Genomic DNA, 22,829 nt, shown 5'->3' on the forward strand with positions numbered 1-22,829 from the left:
ACCTAGGCAACACTTTAGGCATCATCAGAATACGCTTCCAGTATTTGGTAGGGCAAACACGCTCACTAAGTTTTTGAACAGAGCTAATGCTACAGAATGATTGAAAATGTAGGAATTGGTTTATGGCAGCTGCTTTAAACTGCAGTCTTGTTTCATTTAAGAGAAAGCCGATTTTGTTGCGCTCACCATGGTGGCAGGGTTCCATGTTGTTGATGGGGCCATCTTTGGTTGCCAGTTGTTTCCTCCGGTTAACTTCTTTTCTCCCGGTTGACTCCAGTGAATGTCACTATGAAGAATGCAAAGAAATGTTTCAGTATAACAGTCTTTCAATAAAACAATGAGTTATGATTGAGCTCTATGGCAAAGGTTCGTACTTTTTCATCGTTCCGTTTCCAATACCGAGATCTGCGAGAAAAAACATACACGCATACACTGAAGACAGCAGCAATTGCACAACAACTAACTTCACATTAGACCTTAAACTTTAGACTGTGACTTCATATCCTGTTGCCTATTATTCATATATTTCATTAAAAAAAAATTGTATGGTTACAGTGTGATCACTTCTTAACACTTTTAATTGGGGGTTTCAAACTACCAGGGCTTAATACTTCTGTTTGCCACATCTAAATAGGATTTTGCAAGTAACACAATGTCAGCACAAAATCACACTTACTGCCCACGAGGTTTGCTAAGGAGGAATCCAAGTCATCAGAAACCAGTTTGCCTGGTTGCTGGGCACTGGGCGTCATGCCCTGGTTTGGAGAAGCCACTGTGGGTTTCAGTATGCCACCTAAAATATCATCTTAAACAAATGGAGCAGAGGGATAGGGAGAGGGATGAAGACACAGACAACACACACAAACAGAAGAACGTTTAGGTTGGGTGGAGTGAGAGGCTGACGCCCACAAAGCAAATGGTGCAGAACCGAAAGTGAAACAATGTGGGCAAATCTCTTGTGTGAGGTCAACTCACCCAGACATGCAGTGCCATGCAAAGCCAGCGATCCAAACGGATCAAACCGCACAGTGAGAGAGGAGAGAGAAAGAGAACAATGTGAGGAACATCATAATATGACAGTGGTGTGAAATGACAAGCACGTACAGTATATATGTCAAGGTGCACTGTGGAAGTAAAACAGGTCGCGAATGTCACCTAATGTGCCGTATAAGAGGAAAAGGAGGATCAACAAAAAAAGTCTCTTACACTGTAACAGGAAAACTAGCTTTTATAAAGTTCCTAATATGTATCATTTAGGTAAACATTTGGTACTAATAAGTTTCTTTGAGGTAGAGGTCTTCTCCGGTCCAAAGAAATTAACCAGACCCGAATCACTTTTTTACCTGAACCCGAGGTGCAATAATAGAGACCCGACCCGAGACAAACCAGAGGAAATTAGACCCGAGTCTGACCCAGTGGCAATATATTTTAACCGGTGGTCTGGACCAGCCTCGTAACCAATTTGGCCTGCTGCTCTATTACTATACCCGACCCGTGCCCGAGGCACCTCTAAAATGTTTAGATCCGAACCCGCTTGGGTCGGACCAAAAGTTTTCTGATCTAAGTGGACCCGTAAAGACATCTACTTTGAGGTACTAAAATTACCTCTTTAGGTGAACTTTTTAAAAGGTGGCGGTGTACATCAATGTTTACCAGCATTAAAGTAATGCAAGCATTATCTACAAACAGTAGCCTAAGGCTATGTCCACACGAAGCCGGTGCATTCCCTATCCGATAATTTTTTTTCCTTGCTCTAAAAAAATAATCCGTAACACAAAACCACTGAAACCGACTGAAAGCGGTGTAGTATATATGCCGGACCAGTATGGGGCGCTGTAATTCTGCCACAGATTTACACTATACACTGAGAAGACGACTTTGAGCATGCGCATAACCAACGTATGGTGTTGTCCATTATCGCTTGTTGGTCACCACAATTGCATAGAAGCAATCGATTTTGCTGTAATAAAGCTAGTAGGCTTTAGTAGCACGAACACAATCACGTAGTCCGCCGTTATTGTTGTTGCTGTTACGTGTGACGCTTCCGACACGTGATGTGATGACGTTTTCGCTTCACAAAATATACTGATTGGCTGTACAGACGAAACCGCAAGGGTGTCGGTTTCAGATTTATCCACTTTAGGACCCGGTTTCAAAAAATAGCGGATTCAGTCTCCCAAAACGCCGGATCCATGTGGATGAAACGACAATACGATAACAAATTTATACGTATACAGTGATACGCGTCTCTGTGTGGACTGCCCCTAAATAGTAATTTGGCTACTGGTTATCACACACCAACAACTCATACAACCTAGTTGGCATTAGCCAAAAAGCATTGGACCCAAGTTCAAATCTGTCTCAAAGTCACAGCTCCAACAAAAAAGCCCATATATGTGTGTGCAAAGCAAAAGTGAGTGTGCAAGGTGTGTGTTTGAACAGCCAGTATTCATGCACAACAAATGATCAAGTGTGCAAAAACGCATTGTAATTCCTGCCTACCCTAATGTTGCCCTAAGCAACACAAATAAGGACGGAAAACATCTGTATAACTCTTCACATGCTAGATTTACACATGGTCCGACTCCACGAAGTCTCTGAAACACGGTGGCCCTCGGCAGTGAGATGGATGTCAAGCGTCATGTATGTGCAAAGGTTTTGGCAAATCTCTTACCTGCAGAGTCTGTGGTGCCAGTGGCTGACTTATTGCCAAACACAGAATCAAAGTCGACATTAAGGCCTGTCGAGCTCGGAGGCTGGGCGGCAGGAGGAGCCGAGAACCCTGTGTTAGAGGAAACAAGGTCAGACCTAAAACATCTGGACAGTCTGGTCAACCTACGCATGTCTCTGTATTAAAAAAAGTGATTTTTTTAATTCTGAGATAATGCTTTTTCAGTTCACATGTGATGTTAAGCCATACAGTAATTAATTCAAATGGTTCGATTCTCTTCCACTTAAAGGACTTCCAAAAAAGTCAGGTGTTTGACTCTGTTAGCCCAAGGCAATGGACTCAGTTCCCAGAATCATTATATAAACATGTCTCTACAGACACAAGAAATTCAGCAATGATCATTTATACACTTTTTAACATAACCCTAATGATCCTCTAGAGTCTAGAAGGATAGCAAGGGCCAACTGAAATGCTTAAACATGTATGCCAGACATAAAGTGTGAGCTTTATGTCTGAATTGACCTCAAACCTGTTTCTGCCAGCTCAATGAAGGACACAGTAGAGCACATGCAAAGTAAAAGAAAGGATGAGCGACCGCTGAAAGACAGAGGAAGAGTACATACCTCCGAATAGTCCAGCTACAGCGGAGGGCTCAGATTGGAAGAGAGGAGTGTTAGGATAGACAGCAGCTGGAGAGCAGAAGGAGTCTGATAGATCCAGAACCAAAGCAAAGGAGAGCCACAGATGAGAAAATTTTAAGTAAATAAATTAATGGTTCACTAAAAAGTCATTATTTAGTGACCCTTATATTTAAAGGGACACTCATTTTCCAGCTCCCCTAGAGTTAAACATTTGATTTTTACAGTTTTGGAATCCATTCAGCTGATCTCTGGGTCTGTCGGTACCACTTATAGCATAGCTTAGCATAATCCATTGAATCTGATTAGACCATTAGCATTGCGCTAAAAATGCTATTGATATTTTTCCTATTTATAACTTGACTCTGTAGGTACATTGTGTACCAAGACCGACAGAAAATTAAAAGTTGTGATTTTCTAGGCCAATATGGCTAGGAACTATACTCTCATTCTGGCGTAATACCGAAGGACTTTGCTGCTGTACCATGGCTGCAGGAGGCACAATAATATTACGCAGTGCCCGAAAAAAGTCCCCTGCAATTGAAAGTTACTAAGGTTACTAATATCATTGCGCCTCCTGCAGCCATGCAAAGTTTTAAATACCGTAGTTTAAAAATATTTAGCACAATGCTAATGGTCTAATCAGATTCAATGGATTATGCTAAGCTATGCTAAAAGTGCTAGCACCAGCCCAGGAGATCAGCTGAATGGATTCCAAAAAGGTAAAAATGTAATGTTTAATTAGCATATTTTCAAAAAAAGTGGAGTGTCCCTTTGAAATCTGACATGCCAATTCTCACTCACTTTAAAAATACCTCAAACTAATAAATGGATGACTAAATAATGATTACATTTTGGGTGAATTGGGAGCCTTGGACACTCTATATTCAGGTCAAGAGGGTGAAAGTACCACAACAAGATCAACAAAAATGTCATTTGAGGTAAAAAGGCACCCCGAGAGGAAAACTGTGGGGTAACACAACCGCATTATGTTTTCTTTGGTAAGAAAACATACTGGGGCGTCTGTACCTGTGAGGAAGCCGCCCATCCAAGCGGAGGGCTCGACGGGTGATGCAACAGAACTGCTCGAATCAATAAAGGGATTGTAATTATCTGGAGAACCAAGAAATGAAAGTGACATTTGGGAAACTTAGCACTCTACGGAGCGAGAAACTAAAATGAAGGTGCCGAAGCATTAAGCCAAACCAAGCAAAAATTAACGATTTGTTTTTTGTGCAAGGTGGTCCTGAGACCCTAAAGATACTGAAATATACTCAATATAAAACTATATTTTCAAGTTTTGTAGAGGGATAAAGGACCATCAAACACAAAAAAGGGTTAAAATTATTTTCTTAGCAGTTATTTTATAACAGCCACTATTAGTAGTCACATTCATATTCATTTCAGGCCAGCATTACTCCAGCATAATACAGCCAACTCACCATATTACAGCTGCACAAACAAACATACTTTACAGTAGCAACAAACCATCTGTCTGGCACAGTATGAAATATGTTATTGTCCGCTCTAGAAACATAATAAATAATGGCCCTGGCTTTGAACAAACTCACAGAAGCTTGACTACCGTATTGCTCTTTATATAAATACAGTATATAAATGTAGAGGTGTACCAAAATTTCGATGTGACTATCATGATTTTTTTGTATGGCAAGACTGCATCGACTCTCATCATACAACAGTTTTGGGTGGAGTTTACATCACTATCACTAGATAGCATGCTTCTTATATCTGAACTTAAACTGTGACAGGAAGTACTAGCATAGGAGAACAATTTAGGTGCACCCCTATTATATTCCCAAAATAGGAAATTGCCTAATATAGACAATTTTTACCACACCGCAATGCATCACCACATAATGCACCGCAACACATGCATCGTGATGTGTAAAAATAAAATATGCTAAAGTAAATATATAATAAAACTTGAAATAGCATCAGCACATTTATTGTGGATTTGATTATAAGATGCTTACATAACATAATAGTAATATGAATAAAGATGTTGTCTGAAATGTTGACTGCTCTCTATAGTGCATTTCAAGTAGTTTAAAGTAGTAGGCAGTATACATTATACACTGTTCAGTATAACTTCCTTGTATTACATAAATAGCCATTGCAACCCACCCCATACAGCATTTTTGGGCTTCACACCGCAATGTTTGAGACAAACATTGACAAAGATGTCACCTACGTAGTCGGCTCACTTGGTTGTGTGTGTGAACCTAAAGCTCATGTATCAGATACTCTAAGGGTTCACTGAGGTCACATCTACGGTTCTACCCTGTGGGTTTCTGTACACTTGGCACAGAGTTCAAGACAAAAACAAGAGTGGAGGAAAAACAGACAAGCGCACAGCAGGCGAAAGAAAACGAACGGAACACAACATGAGAGAAAAGAACAGACGTTTACCACCAAACATTTCATGACTGGGTGTCCTAGAAAAACTAACAGCATCTGAAGACACAACAGGCAGATGCATGGGATCGACAACAGGTTTTGTAAGGAAAGGATTAAAGTTTGGAATGGAGTCGTCGACGGCTTCCGAAGAGGTGAAAGGATCTACACGGCCGAAGGAAAGCACAAACAGAAAACAAGAGGAAGAGGTTAGAGATAGAGAGAGAAGATAGAAAGACAGCATGCAAATCATGACTGCTGGACAAATGAGATGAAGCCCATGTGGTCTGGACTTGTAAATAAATTCACACAGATGTGTGCTGTACCAAAATAAATTAGACACTGACATTGGTGGAAACTAATGTAGAACATCAAGCATGCATTTAAACTCAATAGAAAAGAACTGTGGGATATTAATATTCAATTGAACTATTTGTATGTCAGTCACTAAAGTTAATAAGTGACAACAAAAAGTACAATTGTATTAAATAAATGAATAAATGTCATTTAGCCAAAAACAAATTCTTTAAAGACAACAATATGCAGTGGAGAATAAATTAGGGATGGGGCTTAATTTTATTAATAAGGATTTATTGTATCCTAAAAACCGTAATAACTCATGATACAGTAATTTTAACCCATCTGAGCCTTTGTTACAACAAGAACATTTATTAAGAAGCTAAATAGCATTCATTGTAGTCAAGTTGCCTTCAACTTGGATTTTGGGAAAGGATTTATTTAAAGCAGGGGTCTCAAACTGGCCGCAAAGAGGTGGAGGGAAGCCCACAAATGGAGTTTAAGACCACTGATTTAAAGGAACACTTCACTTTTTTTGAAAATAGGCTCATTTTCCAGCTCCTCTAGGGTTAAACATCTGAGTTTTACCATTTTGGAATGCATTCAGCTGATCTCCGGGTCTGGCGGTACCACTTTTAGATTAGCTTAGCATAATCCATTGAATCTGATTAGACCATTAGCATTGCGCTAAAAAAATGAACAAAGAGTTTTAATATTTTTCCTATTTAAATCTTGACTCTTCTGTAGTTACATCATGTACGACAGTGGTTCTCTGGCACTATCTTGCGGCCCCGGCCCCCAGTTTGAGAACCACTGGTGTACGAAGACCGACAGAAAATTAAAAGTTGCGATTTTCCAGGCAGATATGGCTAGGAACTATACTCTTATTCTGGCTTAATAATCAAGGACTTTGTTGCTGTTACATGGCTGCAGCAGGCGAAGTCAGGGGCGCCGTAAGGGGGGGAAAAGTTAGGACGATTCTAAGGGCCCATGAACTTTTGAGGGCCCCAGCCAAGGACTGTTCCGCAAACGCAACCCCCTTAAGCTGAGCCCTCTTAGCTCCGCCCCGTCTTTACTCTGCGTTTTAGCGCCGTCTTTAATCCACAGTCTCCAGTGCGCGTGAACTTCAGAAGAGAACAAGGTGTGTGTATTTACTGCTATTTCCTATGATATCTGCATTATTTGCACTTCCTTACTATAAATGCAGTTTACACAATGTGACGCTGGAGCAATACAATGCAGTTTTCTTTCCACTGTAAAGTCTTCGCTCTGTTCACCCCAGTTTAAAAAAACACAAGGTGATTTACGTTCCCTGTTTTATGTTATGATTCTAACGCGAAGTCAGCCCTTATAAGCTGTTTAATTAACGTAGCCCGTATAAGCTAATTAACATAAACTAGAAATGCGATCGGTTACACACTTTAATGTTTTGTAACGCAATATGCCAAGGAAGTATTTTTATGCAGTTGTGAATCGAGTTGATTGTGATAAAACTGAAAGGCAACGAAGGCTAAACTAGTCCAGTTATGTATAGCTTCTCACCTTGCAACAGGTTTAAGAAATCAATGGAAATCTATGTCGGAATCTGCTATAGTTGTCATTCATTTCATTTTAGAGTCCCGTTGATTAAAAAACAGTCTGAAGAATCATTTAATAACAGTATAGCTGTTTTCTCAAGTTCACAGTTTCAATGATCTGTCGTTATTTTTGCTTTACTGAAGCTACTGGTGTGTGAAACTTGTTCTTTACCTTATAAATAATGCTAATAATTATAATACAAGCTTTGGTCAAGCATTTTTGACCCAGTCTTATTTGAGGCATAAGGTAACTGTATAGAAAATATGCCTTGTTGTTGTTCGCCATTTTTAAATGTTACAATGTTATTGGTGTAACAGCTCAAGTATACAGTATGTCACTGAGACTCCTGTGAAAATCAGACTAAAGTCTCAAATCTTATTGTGAAATAAAAAACATCACAGTTTAATATCAAGCATTAATTTCACTATGATTTCAATCGCTGACATGACATTACTCAGTTAATATTAAAGATATCAAGTTTATATTTTCACAAAATGTTCTTTACATTATGTAGGATGAATTTATGTGGAAAACAGTAAACCAAAAAGAAATACTTCAGCTGGGTTTTCACAGGCATGGTCACATTTATCTTTAATCTTTAAGAACGTTGCATTTTCTCTGAATATTTGGTTTATGTACTGTATTTTTCAATTAAATTTACATTGCACAATAAATTATCTTAGCTGCAGTCATTGTAGGTGTCTATAAATACTGATAATTGTGGTCATAACAATAGCAAAATAAATAGTTCTGTATTATTAAATTACAGACAAAGATTTTGAATAGCTACAGTAGGTTAGATTGTATGTTTGGTGCGAAATGGGTATGGTGGGGGCCTGACCCCCTATTCTTTCATAGGGCCCAAAATTGCTAGCGGCGCCCCTGGGCGAAGTGATATTATGCACTGCCCAAAAATAGTCCTCTGCTATTGAAAGTTACTAAGTTGACTATTTTCGTCTGCTGCGTAATATCATTGCGCCTCCTGCAGCCATGTTACAGCTGCAAAGTCCTTGATTATATTTATGCCAGAATGAGAGTATAGTTCCTAGCCATATCTGCCTAGAAAATCACAACTTTTAATTTTCTGTCGTCTTAGTACACAATGTAACTAAAGAAGAGTCAAGTTTTAAAAGGGAAAAATATCGAAACTCTTTGGTTATTTTTTAGCGCGATGCTAATGGTCTAATCAGATTTAATAGATTGTGCTAAGCTATGCTAAAAGTGGTAGCGCCAGACCCAGAGATCAGCTGAATTGATTCCAAAACGGTAAAAATCAAATGTTTAACTCTAGGGAAACTGGAAAATGAGTATATTTTTTTAAAAAGTGTAGTGTCTCTTTATAAAGGGATAGTTCACCCAAAAATTCTGTCATCATTAACTCACCCTCATGTTGAACCAAACCTGTAAGAGTTTCTTTATTCTGCTCAACACAAAGATGCCATTTTGATCAATGATGTTACCCATTGACTTCCATAGTATTAGTTTTTCATCATTTATTAAAGGACATCTTTTGTGGTGAACAGAATAAAGAAACTCCTACAGATTTAGTACAACATGAGGTTAAAGGGACCATTTAACATGTCCGCCCCCAAAAAATCAATTCATACTCCACACTCCAAACAGACGGGGGCAGTATACCTCCAGAAAAGTGAGTTGTTCTATTTTAATTTAGCAGCTGCAAATTTAGCAGCATATATCAAGTTTGATTTACATTAGCAACTAAGTTATCATTAGTCACAAAAAAAAACATTCGGTCTCATTAGAATTGCAATGTTTTCCGCTACGTTTCGTGCGTCCATTTGGTGTTCATTATAATCGAAGACATTTCAAGCTTCTTAGCTAATGTTACATTTTAGCATCAGCTTGGTAGATAACGGGTGAAAACCGGATCGGATCCGTGGGTAGAGCTAACTATTAAACGCTAACAGCTAAGGATGCGCAATAATTTGCATGCTGTAGTCATTGCGCTTCTCATCAGTGAAGCCGGTTTCTTGATTAAAAGTGAATCGCCATCAGCTGCTTTCAGATGGAGCCACATTTACTGCACAAAGCCGTAGTTCATGTACAAGCTGAGCATAGGTTATCACAATGCCTATTATAAGTGAAGTTCTAGCGAAATACTAACAGCATCTTACTTACCAATCGAAAAAAGAAATGTTGTCATTTCGGAGTCGAACCTCATTTCTTTCATGTCCATTAGTTGTCTCCAGCGATGAAAAGCACTGCAGGTATTTACTCTGGTTCGGTTACTTTATTTATCATATTTTATTTGTGATTCCGAGCGCGTTTTTTCCCTGCAGTGAATGGTTTTGGTAGTGGTAAATGTCTCTTGCTTTAGCCATTCTTCCGCTCTCTTCCCTGAACTGAAATACGTCCGAAACCCCTATTGCAAAGCAGGAAGGCATCAAGGCATGTCCGAATCCATGGCTGTCCGAATTGCATTTCTCTGAGCTGCCTTCATGAAGCCAACAAGCCAACAAGTCAGCTGTTTTAGTTTTCGGACGCAGCGGTAGTAGTAGAGGGCTATACTCCCACACATGCGACTTATTCGTGTATTGCAGTTTGGCTGGCGGTTATGTGCGTGGCCCGCATACCGCCTCCCATGGTCGAAACTGGTATTACAACACCAGTCGGGCTGTAGCTAGTAATTTAGCATGCTAATTCAGATTGATATTTCTGCAGCACTATACCTTGTCATTTTTTTAATGATATCTTTGCCCTTATTTCTTCTCATTCTTTTGATGTATGTAGCTAATTTTTTAAAATCTTTTACCTCAATTATTACAAATGGCACCTTTAAGTAATTTATGTCAAAATATAAATTTCTGGGTGAACTATCCCTTTAAATTCTTTCGTTTTACATTTTATGCATTTGGCAGATGATTTTATACAAGGTATACATATTTTTATCAGTATGCATGTTCCTTGGATTTGAACCTATGACCTTTTGAACTGCTAATGCAATGCGCTATCACTGAGTTATAGAGGAGCTCAGTTGATAGCTAACATTAAGTAACAGCAGTGAATTAACATCAAGGTACGTTCTGTGAAAACTGCCGAGTGAGTTTTTATGCAGAATAATCCGATATACTTTAAAGGCCAATAACGGAAGTCAATAATAATTTAATCAGATCATCCACCGTGTTAAATATTATGTTACATGCCATATCAGCACTTTGGTTAAATATTGGACCAGTTTATCACACTGTACAGACTAGATTTGAATAAGGCAAATAAGAGGCGGCAGCACGTAAACAAAGATGACGCTCTTTGTATCATAGATCAAATTCCCGGAGGGAACGTCCATAGTTCCGGTTTGATTACAAAGACCACAATGTTGATGTAAGATCGATTTCTTGTAGATGAATATTAATGCAGATGTGTAAGACCCACTCACCTCCCCATGAGTTGGTTAAAGGCAGCCCAGAGGTGAGAGGCAGGGCGGGCTGGAACGCTGGCTGCAGGTCCAACAGATCATTGGGAACCTTTGGAGTACTGACGCAGGACACACACCAGACAAACACACACAGACAGACAGACACAGGAATTAATGTCTTCCATAAAACAGCCCTCAAAGGGCCAAGAATTTCACAGTTGCATAGCAAAGACAAACTTGGCAGGTTAATTTGAAGTGCTTAGAGTGAAGCTTAAGAGTTCACATGCAGTCAATAACTTCTTCACATCCAAATGCAGTCTGGCCAGGAATTCACACACTTACAGGGAAAATAAGAGAATGGGGATTGACTATAAAAACGGCTTTAATAGTCACAGAAATCTGGAACAGGTTTTTCCACATCTAGACACCTGGGCCTCAATGTAAAAGTCTACATTTCTCTGAATGATCACACTTTTTCTGGTTTGTAACTAAACATGGCTTTTGGACAGCACAATATCATGCTTTTGAAGGGCAGTAAACCAGTTCACATAATCATAGTATTCAAGCAGTACCTTTAAGTACCACGATATTCTGGTAATCTTGTACCATTTAATTAGGGTGACCATACGTGCCATTCTTCCCAGACGCGTCCAGGCCAGGATTTTGGGTTCGTCTTCCGGAAGTCGTATTTGTCAACCGCATACGTCATATGAGGATTATTATTATTATTACAGAAAAGCAACCGTTACATTTTAAGGTAAGAAGACGACTACGATCGTATGTTTTATGTTTTTAACTAAATGGCACATGCGGTCAACAAATTTCGCACCGAAAACCTGGCCAGGACGCATCCGGGAAGAATGGCACGTATGGTCACCCTAATTTAATACAAACACTGTGTACCACTGTATAGTCACCATAGCTATAATGGTTATCTTATATACTGTAATATTCTATGTGATGATGATATAAAAATCTGGTTAGTAATTTTTTTTTCATCTCCCTCATTTATTGTAAGAGTGAATAATTTCTTTAGCAGTTTTATAACTTAAAGCATACTGCAACATTAAGGATTTTGTATGACATCATCATTAAATGACACAAGCACGTAAAATGATGCGGCGATCATCTACAACATGATACTGTTAAAGGTATAGCGGAAGATTTTTTTTTCCGGATGGATCATCAAGACTATTGGTCATCCCAGTTGTCAATCATTCTGATGATATGTTGACGTAAGGCCGTCGTACGTGCTCGACAGGTAAAATTTGTCATGCTATTTGGAGAAATCCTGCTAGTAAAATTTGATGTAAGCAATGATTAGCGATGTTAGCCCTGGCACAAGTCACGAACCGCGCAGACACGGTAAACATCTCAATGTATGAGCCATGCCGGCAGCAACTTGTAAACCGAGCGAAGAGAAGAGGCTTGTGCATGCTCTCTCGTGCACACGTTTAATAGGCATTCCTAATAGCGAGTAGAGTGTTGCGTATGTGCATTTTTTGGGGGGGGGGGAATTTGGGGAAATCTTCCGCTCTACCTTTAACTCTTTAAATGACACATGCAGTTAAGTCTCTTACTTGTTAGTGAAGCTACTGGGTGAGGAGAACAGGTCAATGGCTGGAGCGGTACTGATGGTGCCCGTCGCCGTGGAAACAGGTGATCCAGCCGTGGTGGAGGGCTTCTTGGAAAGCTCCTTCAGACGCTGCTCCTGGGTAATGGGAAGAGCCAAGGGTTAACTTTGTTAACAGAATAGGGTCAAATGAGAAATTACTTTTTCGAACCGTTGTATAGGTACCTTAAGTGCTTTTAATCTCGCCTGTTCTTCCTCCAATGCAGCCTGCTTCTCTCTCTCATCGACTTTGGTGAAAGAGATACCCGTGTTGGCCAGGGAGGATACAGCGTTAGACAGAGTACTAGCTCTGTGTGGGAGAGATATATTATCGGATAAATAAACATGTCACTGGGAAAACGCTTGGGTGGCATATGTAGACATCACACTGATGCTGGCTTGTGCACAGAGCACATTTTAACTGCTTCCTCTACGAGAACCTACTTTGACCCTGGACTTCTGTAAAAAAAGACCATGTTAGCAAAGCTTGCATTTTTTAGCCTACTGTATGACCAAGTTGCAAGTCATCAAATTCCTGCACACTCCACAAAACAACTGTGGCACATAAAAGCAACAATCCATAACATTTTTTGGTACATAAAACTGGTTGTTCAGACTCTTTTTTTGCAAAGGAAAACATATAATAATGATTTATAATTTGAGCTGTCTGGTATGATTTTTTTGGGGTGATGTCAAATTAAAATGATTGGATTTAAACCAAAATAAAGAACTCTGCAAGTTGTAATTTTATGCTTTAAACAGAGATGCCGATACAGAGGCAAAAGTTCAGAAATGCAGTTTCAAGTAAGGCATAACGTACACTTAGCCTGGCATTTTTGCAACATAAACCTGGACACAATCAAGGCACTTATTTATTAATTTGTTAAATTGCAATGTAATAATTTTTTTTTTTTACATTACAACTAGTTCATGATCAATTTTTTGTGAGAAATTGAGGAAACGCAGAAAATGCCTAAGATCCTGCAGACAAAATCCACCAAACCCACAATTACAAATACATTATGCGTCACGTGGCTGTATGGGATGTTTGTGAATGCACTCATAAATTCCCAAAATAAAATCACTGGAAGTGTAAATTAAACAAAATCAAACAATCTCTGGACACATTTTCCATGTATTTTCCGTAAATACTCTCAAGATTTTTTGTGATTGTTGCAGGCAAAAATCCTTGATCTTGCGGCATGTTTTCTTAAATATCCCGCATATTCCATCGCTTTTTTATACTATGAAATTGTGGGAACTTAGACAAACTGTGTGAACTTGCAAAAACTGTTTGCAGCTTTTCATTGATGTCCACGTCACGTAATTTACATCACTTCCTAACATTCCCATGGCGACAGGGGACATGGCTGCGCATGTGTGAAGTAAATGCAACATTTTTATATAAGATATATATACACCGTATGACTTTTTGCTATGAAAATGCAGGGATTATGAAATCATGCAAGCCCTGCATATATTGCAAGCAGAAATCTGCAAAAATGCGGCGAAAGTGCGGCCTATTTAAAAAATGTGGCCCCCGCATACATTTGCGGCCTTTGGCTGATTATGCATTGAATCATGCGATCGCATAATCTCGTTTTTCTTGAGAGACTGTAATCTGTGTGTGAAAATGGCTCTGAACATCCCAAGAATTATAAATGCAGTGTTTGGAAAAAGCATACCTGCTGGCGGCCGTGGAGTCTTTAACCTTTTTCCCCTCTAATGAAGCCAAGTGCTGCTCCAGGGCATCCAGAAGACTGCTGGGGGCCTGGAGGAATGGAAACATCACATTAATTTACAGGTCACTACACTGACCACCGAACACACATACACTTACACAAACACAAACACGAGAGCATGCAAAGGTACTTCAAAAAAACCACAAGGAGACTGAGCACGGAGTACACAGAGAGAGGAGAGTGAGAGGCAGGTACTTACACAAACTGTAAACTGAAAGTGGAAAGATAAGGAAAGATACAGAATATAAAGGTGGGTGTTTAACAAAGGATATTTGAGAAATATAAGATGTGAAGTGGTAATGCAGAATAAGCAAACCCCAAACTAAAACTGCAAACAGCTCAAAAATGTTAAATGAAAGTGTAAAAAACAATCTTTGGACCCACGTTGCTCTTTTCGTATCCATATATGAAACCTTATTAAGTTTTCTTTCCTGTCAATTTCTTATCAAAACACAATGTTTTGGCATCAAAACAATATAATATTTAATAATGGGTTTTGAAATATAAGATTTAGTTTTGCACAGCCACACAAGCTACTTTCTTGCAGATGGCAATACGAATAGGGACAATGCTAAGTTTAGATGCCGACAGATTAGACAAAAATTAACATCGGGTAGTGCAAGTTGAGTTGTCAATATTTTTGCACTTTAAAGTTTCAGGCCTTTATTCCATCTACAATGTCACACCTTTATGTGCTGTATAAATAAAGCATTAGAAGAATAAAAACGTCTCTCCTCATTAAAGTCAAGCAGAGATGTCCGCATGCGCAGAGAACTGCAGCCCTGCGGTACAGCCGCAGCAACCAACAAGCAGATTGGATGCATTCATGTCCTCACCTGTGACAGGTCTGGTATATCCCCTCGGTCGATTCCCACTTGCTGTAAATGAAGAACAGATATGGAAAAATGTATTGGTTAATATTAGAGATGCACCGATAAGACATTTTTCCTCCGATAGCCGATTATTTCGACTGATATCTGCCGATACCAATATCTTTGTGGTTTTATTAAGTTGCATTAAAGGGGACTTTCACAAGAAAGTTTTAGCTCAAAATACCATATGGATAGTTTATTATAACATGTTAAAATTGACACTTTGTAGGTGTGGGCAAAAATTTGCCGTTTTTGGATGTGTCCTTTTAAATGAGCTGATGAAATGCAAACACTGATCACCATGTTGGTGGTTTGTTGAAATTGAAACTCAATTGTGCGGTCAATCATTTTCTCTCTTTCTGCACTAAATGGCAGTGCAGTATTATTATAATAATAAGATCCCTTTTGACATCACAAGGGGAGCCAAATTTCTACAACCTATTTTTGCACATGCTTGCAGAGAATGGTTCGCCAAAACTAAGTTACTGGGTTGCTCATTTTCACATTTTTTTAGGTTAATAGAAGCAATAGGGACCCAATTATAGCACTTAAACATGGAAAACGAATGAACGAAATGAATTTTATTAATTTATATAATGACTATTAATATTGAAAATTAAATGTATCTTTACATCTTCTATACACAGAGCTCAAATTAACTGAATTTTCCTGCTTTCAATTGACAGACATAAGGGGATCGCACACCGGCCGCGCCGCTCAGCGCCGTTCTAAAAAAACGAACACATTGTTTTCTATGAGTATACGCCGCCCAGCTGTGACTCAGGAAGTTGTTCAAATCCCTGTCGCGCCACACAGCGCCACTCACATAGTTTAACATTAAATAACATCATATTTGTCCCAAATCATTAAGGATTAACATTGGCTGCTAACGTATATTTAGCATTTTGAAATAGACGCTATCTGACGAAGCTCGCGCTATTTAATGTGCACTTCCGGTTTACAGTACCTCAGAGTTCTGCTAGGCACGACGCGGCGCTGAGCTGCGCGGCCAGTGTGCGATCCCCTATAGTGGCCATGTCTATCGCCTGTTTTTAAACTAACGACCCATACCGATTATTGGCCGATATATCGGTGCATCTCTAGTTAATATCTGTCTGTAGTGAAATAATAAAATCTGGACAAAATTTGTCTGAAGTGAATGTTACTCTATACTCTATGTAGAGTTAAATAAGATTTGGTAGCAGTCTTGCTCATATGACTTAGGGCTGTCACAATGATTAAATAATCGTCTCATCGCAATTGTTTGACCTCATCGCGATGATTTCATATCACCGCAATGATTGCACATCTCTCTAAAAAACACCCAATGCAACAAAACTTTGATAAGCAGTATGAACTGCCAGGTAAAACATACATTTCCAAAACAGCAATTCCAAATTTAGGGAAGTAAAAAATGCTATTCTTAAGGATCTGTAAGAAATTGATTTTTTGCAGCCACTACAGAAATGTGGTCATGTTGACATTTAAGGCCTTTTCTGGTATAGTCAATTTATTTTGATAGCATTTTTATTTTCAGTTTTTTAGACACTTTATTGTGTTTATTTATTATAAAGAATTTTCAGTTTTGGAAAAATATATTCATTAAATAGTATCTTTTAAATATATGTTATGTGTATTAATAATTACTGCCGGCCAGGTAAACTAAATATTGCGAAATATTTTATTTAAAAATCACAACGTGTGAAAATTATTTAATGAACAAACAAAAAATAATGTATGAGAATTAAATGTAAAAGCAATAAAACAGACAATTAATCGTCATAACCGGCACAATTTCTTAAACAATTAACCGTCAGTCAAATGTCATAATCGTGACAGCCCTATATGACATTGCTTTATTACATGCAGTACGTGCAGGTTTGGTGGCTCTCACCTCTGCCACTTTGAGAAACTCTGAGATTCTTGTCATCCGAGTGAGGAATTTCTTATAGATGTCCAGACCTTCTTTACACTGAACTTTCTTCATGTCAAAGTACTTCTCTGTGAATGCAAAACGGTATATAGTCAGACTTCCAGACATTTCATTTTAGAGGGGTTTGCTTTGCAATGCACTGTGATTTCACACGCCCGAGTTATGCTCGGCATCTGGCGTCACAACATGACCCGAATCGGCTTTTGCTAGCATGTCACTCTCTCACAGAAAGTTTCATCCACTACGTGCCCGCTGAAGAAAGCAAACAAATACAGCTCAGCCACAAACTTTCTTCAGTGTATTGCTAAACTATATATAGATTCAATAGCTAATATCACAAAGGACAAAAAAATAGTGAGGTAATACGTGACCCCTGCCTGTGAAATTCAGGCTGAAGTGTCATTCTTTGACATGACCTTACTCAGTCGATATTAAAAGATATAAAGGTTATTTTTCACTAAATGTTCTTTACATTATATGTAGAAAAGGGTCACATATAGATAGTGTAGTGTTACACCATAATTTCATGCATTATTATTGAACACCACATAATCAAACTAGGTTTTCTAGAAAATTGAGACCTACAGTTTCAACTCATTCACTTGCTGGTTTATTAAATGACTTTTTATTTTTAAGTATTTTAAAAGTTACTTGTGTACATAACCAAAGCAAGGATTTGTTTAAATGGCTACAGTCAGTCCCTAGGTAGTAAACAAACCATTGTAAAACTGGGTGATGAGTCAGGTCATAGTCCTGCTCAGCTGATGAGGAGTGGTTTGATATCATAAAACCTGGGTTCAAAGGTTTCTTTAACAGGATCCAACAGCATAAATAACACCAATCTAGGGCGAGTTTGGATAGCTTTTATAAGATAACAGCTCACCGAGCAAGTTGATGATGCCTTCGTTGTAGGCCGCAAACAGACGGATGGCGTCTTTAAACAGAAGCATGAACGCAGCGTTGATGACCCCGTTTGTGAGCTCATTGGCATTTACCTTTGGACAGATGACACACACAATTTAATAGGTCTGAGATGGGACAAAAATATCAGGAGGAAAGCCCAGTGCATAAAGAGCAAGGTATTAGGGGTTAAGGTGTAAATATGTCAAAGTTTTTGTTTTAATTAACTTACGTTGAAGTCAAGGAGTGCATCCATCTGGTTTTGGATGATGGGGATGGTCTTTAAGAGCTTCTCTGTGTTCATAGTTCTCATGACACCATCAGCCCTTTAATGATAAATAAAGGAGTAACTACACAATTCGCTCTTCAATTGCCTAACATGGCTGTATGATCTAGGGGCAGTTTCCCCGACAGAGCTTATCCTAGTCCAAGACTTAATTGCATATATGAGCTCTCTTCATATAAAAACATCTTGCACTGACTTAACATACAGTATATCAGTGCCATTGTTTTGCCTCAAGATGCACACCAGTATTGTTTTTTGTAAGGTATGTTTGTATAGACTATTTAAATGTCGTAATATACAGGGTTCCCACATCTTGGTTAACTTCAAATTTAAAGAACTTTCAAGGACTTTCAGGGTGCAAATCCCCCTTAAATTCAAAGGCTAAATGTTGGGACACATTTCAAGTGAGAACAAGGTTAAATCGTGTTACCCTTTTAAGATATATTATAACAGTTCCCTTTTAAGGGAACTCGCACTGCGGTGACACTTTGGCGACGCCTCCAGGGGTAAGTGCGTCTGAATGTGTATATCAAATTCAACCAATGGTGAGGCTTCACGACAAAGACAGGGTGATGCTGGAGCCAGGAAGTATATCGCTATCCGAAATATTGCCAAAGACGGATTTACAGGGACGCAGGAAGTATGGCAAGGGAGACGCAGCACCTCGTTCCTTTTTTAGGGAACAACAGTTACATACGTAACCCGAGACGTTTTCATGTGTCAAACACAACTATGCAAACAAGCATTTTGGTATGAATCAACATTCACATACAGAAGATATAAGCATTTAAAGCGAGCAGTGTAGCCTGTGTGCTTAAAGTCTAAATTTTTTTTGATATTTTCCTACACTACACAGGAAATAATATGGATTTTTTCCAGAAAACTTCTTGCATAAAATAGCTTCAAGCACTTTCAATGAACTGTATATCTATGTATGTATATTTTCAAAAACTTCCCAGGGCCTTGAATTTTTCCCCCAGATTCACAAACTTTCAAGGACTCGTGGGAACCCTGATTATAACCAAGTCCTAGTCCTGGATTACCGGTAATCTAAACCCTGTCCGGGAAACTGCCCCATAAAAAGAACTGAAAGACAGATTTAAAGGGACAGTTCGCCCAAAAATTAAGTTCTGTCACGATTTACTCATATTTAATTAATGAAATACTAAAGAAACATGTAAACAGTGTTCTTGTTACAAGAAAAGTGAATTTGACGGAGTTCAAAAAAAAGAAAAATGATAAAAATCCACATTTTAAAATCACTCTGGGTGGGTAAAAGATTATAAATTGTGTTTCTCTGAAGAAAGCCATATTTTTTGGGAAAAACATGAAAGTGGGTAAATCAAAGTATAAAATTTTGGGTGAACAATCGCTTTAAAAAAAAGTTGACAACAGTCATACCCTCTTTTTACTTTCGTAAAGTCAAACGCCACTTGTCGGTATGAGACGGCCTTTTCGTTTAAGTAGCGGCTGTACCTCCGGATGAAAGTGGACATGTCATATCCTACAAGAAAGCACAACATGATGTCTTGTTTTAATATCATAGACAGTTTTTGAAATTTTTAACGTTAGATTTTATAAAATGAGTCACTAAGAAACTTCCAACAAGAAACCTTTTCAGCCTTCAGATGATATTTAGCATAAAAGTATACATATACTGTCCAATGCTTATTATGAATGCTATAAACTAGGAGGTTAAAGTGCAACAACTATGTGACATTATGATTAGTCGATTTTAAGAAAATGGTTTCTTGAAAGAAACTTTCCAACTAGGTTGTCTTGCTGTACCAATTTCCTTGCAAGCACTGGCTGCCAGGCAGCTTGTTAACATGGGAAAAGCTTTGGGTAAATAAACTCACTAGAGCTTTATTTAAGCTTAAAGTTGGCCATGTTGCCGAACGAAGGAATTCAGGAACAGGGTGGGATTTGGACAGTGGAGACCAATCAATCATACACCACATCTTAACGTTAAAACGATGTGCTTTTTACATTTTACAGTCAGCTCCCCAAATATTCATCACTTCTGCATCCGACACTCATGAAAATGGATGATGCAGCTGGGATGTGTTTAAAAACACAGAATGAATAATGAAGCGTCGGGCTGAAAGAACCTACCTTGTAAACCACTTTTGTCCAAAAAATTACTGAGGTTGAATAATGTGTTCCTGGAGGCCAGATATTGTACAAATCTCTGTCAACATAAAGAACAAAGATTTTGGCATTCAGCTAATTTTTTCAATTAATCACCGTGTGAAGAAACATTATTGCCAAAGCCGCAAGGATTAAACTGATTCACTGTGGCTGATGTGCAGGTTTAACTGCTCAAGCTGGAGCGTTACAAGAAGACTAAGGGAGCATGTACACCAAAGCGTTTAAACGGCAGGTGGACACTGACTGTGGGCACTTGCCAGCGTTTAATTTTTTTAGCTAAGCCGATTGGTTGTTGTGATATTTGCCCCGCCCCTTCTCCACTGTGATTGGACAGCCGTGTGAAAAGTGACATTGATGAGCCAAGCGTTTCGCCCAAAGTTGAACATTTTTAAACTCTGGGCGCTCAGCAAGGGAAAAATGCCAGCTGATGCCGTTTTTGTAACAACTGCTTCCATTGGAAACAATTGAAAACATACACCGGCCAAACAGCGTAAACGTCTTGGTGTGCACGCCCCCCAAGATTAAACTCAAGTTGAACCAGAATATGTTAAGTCAGGCTATACGTGAATTGTGCATTTGTGTGTGGCTGACCTCGTTGCCGTAGACCATAAGCTGGTGTGTGGTGATGAGGGATTTGAAGACGACCACCCAGCTCGTGTTGGTGGTTCGCTCAAACAGCGTGTCGGCCAGCTGAGGGATGTTAACATTCATCTCATTGGTACAATGGATCAGATCTGGTGAGAGAGAGAAATATTATGAACATCAGTGCATTTATGAATCAAACTCTCAACACGCCCATGCATTTATATTTAGGACACACATAAATTGAATGCTTTTGTTTTTAACCATTTGTTTAATCTTTCAAATGATTTAAAGTCTGTCCTAGTGGTCAACGATGCATGCAGATATCTAGAGAGCAGGGTGGCTAATGGCTAATAGCTGCTGTCACTGTTCTTGAAGCGCAATTGGATAGAGCACTGTAATAGCAATGTAATTGCAAATGTTGTTGGTTCAATTCCCAGAGAACACACATACAGATAAAATCTACACTTCAAATTCAGTGCAAGTTGCTTTAAAAAAAAGTTTAACAAATGCAAAAATGTGAAATGTAAATAATGGCCAAAATACAGTCACAAAACTGTAATGACAGCCAATACATTTACTTAAAGACCGTTATGTATTAATGACATCTAAAAGTTGACCTTGGTACTGCAGTCGAAATTCAAGATATTGGAGACGTTTTCCCTGCCTTCCTCATCCTCAACGTTCACATGGGTTTCCACTAATGGTGGAAAGCATTGAGCCTTACACTGTAAGTTTATCTGCTAATTTGCAATGTTTTTGTTGTTTGCAAATAAGAAACCCACTTGTGTGGATTTTATAACTCAATCTGTGGCTTATTTCAGAGTTTGTGTCTTCCCGAGGTTGCATTCATGGGCCGTTGCGGTTTCATTTAAGTAACCTTAGTAACTTGCAACTGAGCTGTCAAAACAAACTATTGGGTAAATTGGCAGTGGAAGGGATCAAACAGGCCAAAACAAAAACAGACGAAATTGTGCATTTCATAAAGAGAATAACTGGCTATAGCACTGTTTTTTAGAGAAAATATATGTAAACTTAGCATGTTTTCTATAAATCTACAAATATAATAAAGTATTTTTTTATTGAGTACACCTACATACCAAAAATACACCAAACAGGAAATTATATTTTATTAGGCAAATATAACAGCCTCCTTTGTTGTTCCTTGACCACATTCAAATCTAAATGCTGCTAACCTTCAAACTCACTGCCACAGTTTCCAATTGAGCAACATTTTTAAAAGGGATGTTCACCCAAAAATGAAAACGTTATTATTATTTATCTATTTACCCTTATTTATAAATTATGACGCTCAAACCCCAAATGTCTTTTGTTGTTGATCAAAACTCAAACACAATTCAAAGGCTAGTAAGGTGTCCCAATCCAAAGGCTGCTTAAAAATAAGCCTCAAAATGCATCCTTATTTCCCTGTGCTGTTAAAGGTGGGGTGCGTAATTTTTGAAAAACGCTTTATAAAAGGGAGTTGGGCAGAGTACCAAAACACACTTGTAGCCAATCAGCAGTAAGGGGCGTGCCTACTAACCGACATCGTTGATTGGTTGTGTATGTGTGGGGTTGGTCTATCAAAAGGAGGTCCAGATTCTATTGGGGTTGGGGCGTGTTTGTTTAAGTGATTTCAAATGTCAACATTAGCTTTCAGAGATCATGCACCCCACCTTTAAGGATTGAACAAAATGGATCCTTCACAGCCTAGGGCTGTCCTGAGATTCATTGCACATCTATAACGGCTGAGTTTTTTAACAGCAGAAAAAAGTT

The 22,829-nt window shown here is 38.7% G+C and overlaps 1 protein-coding gene across 15 annotated transcripts in view; it reads right to left on the bottom strand.

Annotated features, from left to right (window-relative positions):
• Positions 1–22,829, bottom strand: part of picalma (phosphatidylinositol binding clathrin assembly protein a) — a 47,079-nt gene that overhangs the window by 9,596 nt on the left and 14,654 nt on the right. For 3 of the 15 annotated variants that reach the window (XM_065258815.2, XM_065258834.2, XM_065258860.2), the window contains exons 3-20: positions 21,063–21,205; positions 20,436–20,511; positions 19,722–19,824; positions 18,267–18,360; positions 18,018–18,129; positions 17,096–17,202; positions 15,166–15,207; positions 14,273–14,358; positions 12,774–12,897; positions 12,556–12,686; positions 10,997–11,094; positions 5,740–5,889; positions 4,339–4,422; positions 3,295–3,378; positions 2,675–2,782; positions 677–805; positions 375–405; positions 187–286 (exon numbers count right to left, since the gene is read on the bottom strand). In XM_065258815.2, the coding sequence (XP_065114887.1) occupies positions 187–286; positions 375–405; positions 677–805; positions 2,675–2,782; positions 3,295–3,378; positions 4,339–4,422; positions 5,740–5,889; positions 10,997–11,094; positions 12,556–12,686; positions 12,774–12,897; positions 14,273–14,358; positions 15,166–15,207; positions 17,096–17,202; positions 18,018–18,129; positions 18,267–18,360; positions 19,722–19,824; positions 20,436–20,511; positions 21,063–21,205 (1,802 nt within the window). The remainder of the gene's footprint in view (positions 1–186; positions 287–374; positions 406–676; positions 806–2,674; positions 2,783–3,294; positions 3,379–4,338; positions 4,423–5,739; positions 5,890–10,996; positions 11,095–12,555; positions 12,687–12,773; positions 12,898–14,272; positions 14,359–15,165; positions 15,208–17,095; positions 17,203–18,017; positions 18,130–18,266; positions 18,361–19,721; positions 19,825–20,435; positions 20,512–21,062; positions 21,206–22,829) is intronic. The other 12 variants (XM_065258825.2, XM_065258851.2, XM_065258868.2 and 9 more) reach the window with 8 other exon arrangements.

The sequence above is a fragment of the Paramisgurnus dabryanus genome, chromosome 10 (assembly GCF_030506205.2).
Source record: "Paramisgurnus dabryanus chromosome 10, PD_genome_1.1, whole genome shotgun sequence".
Lineage (NCBI taxonomy): Eukaryota > Metazoa > Chordata > Actinopteri > Cypriniformes > Cobitidae > Paramisgurnus > Paramisgurnus dabryanus.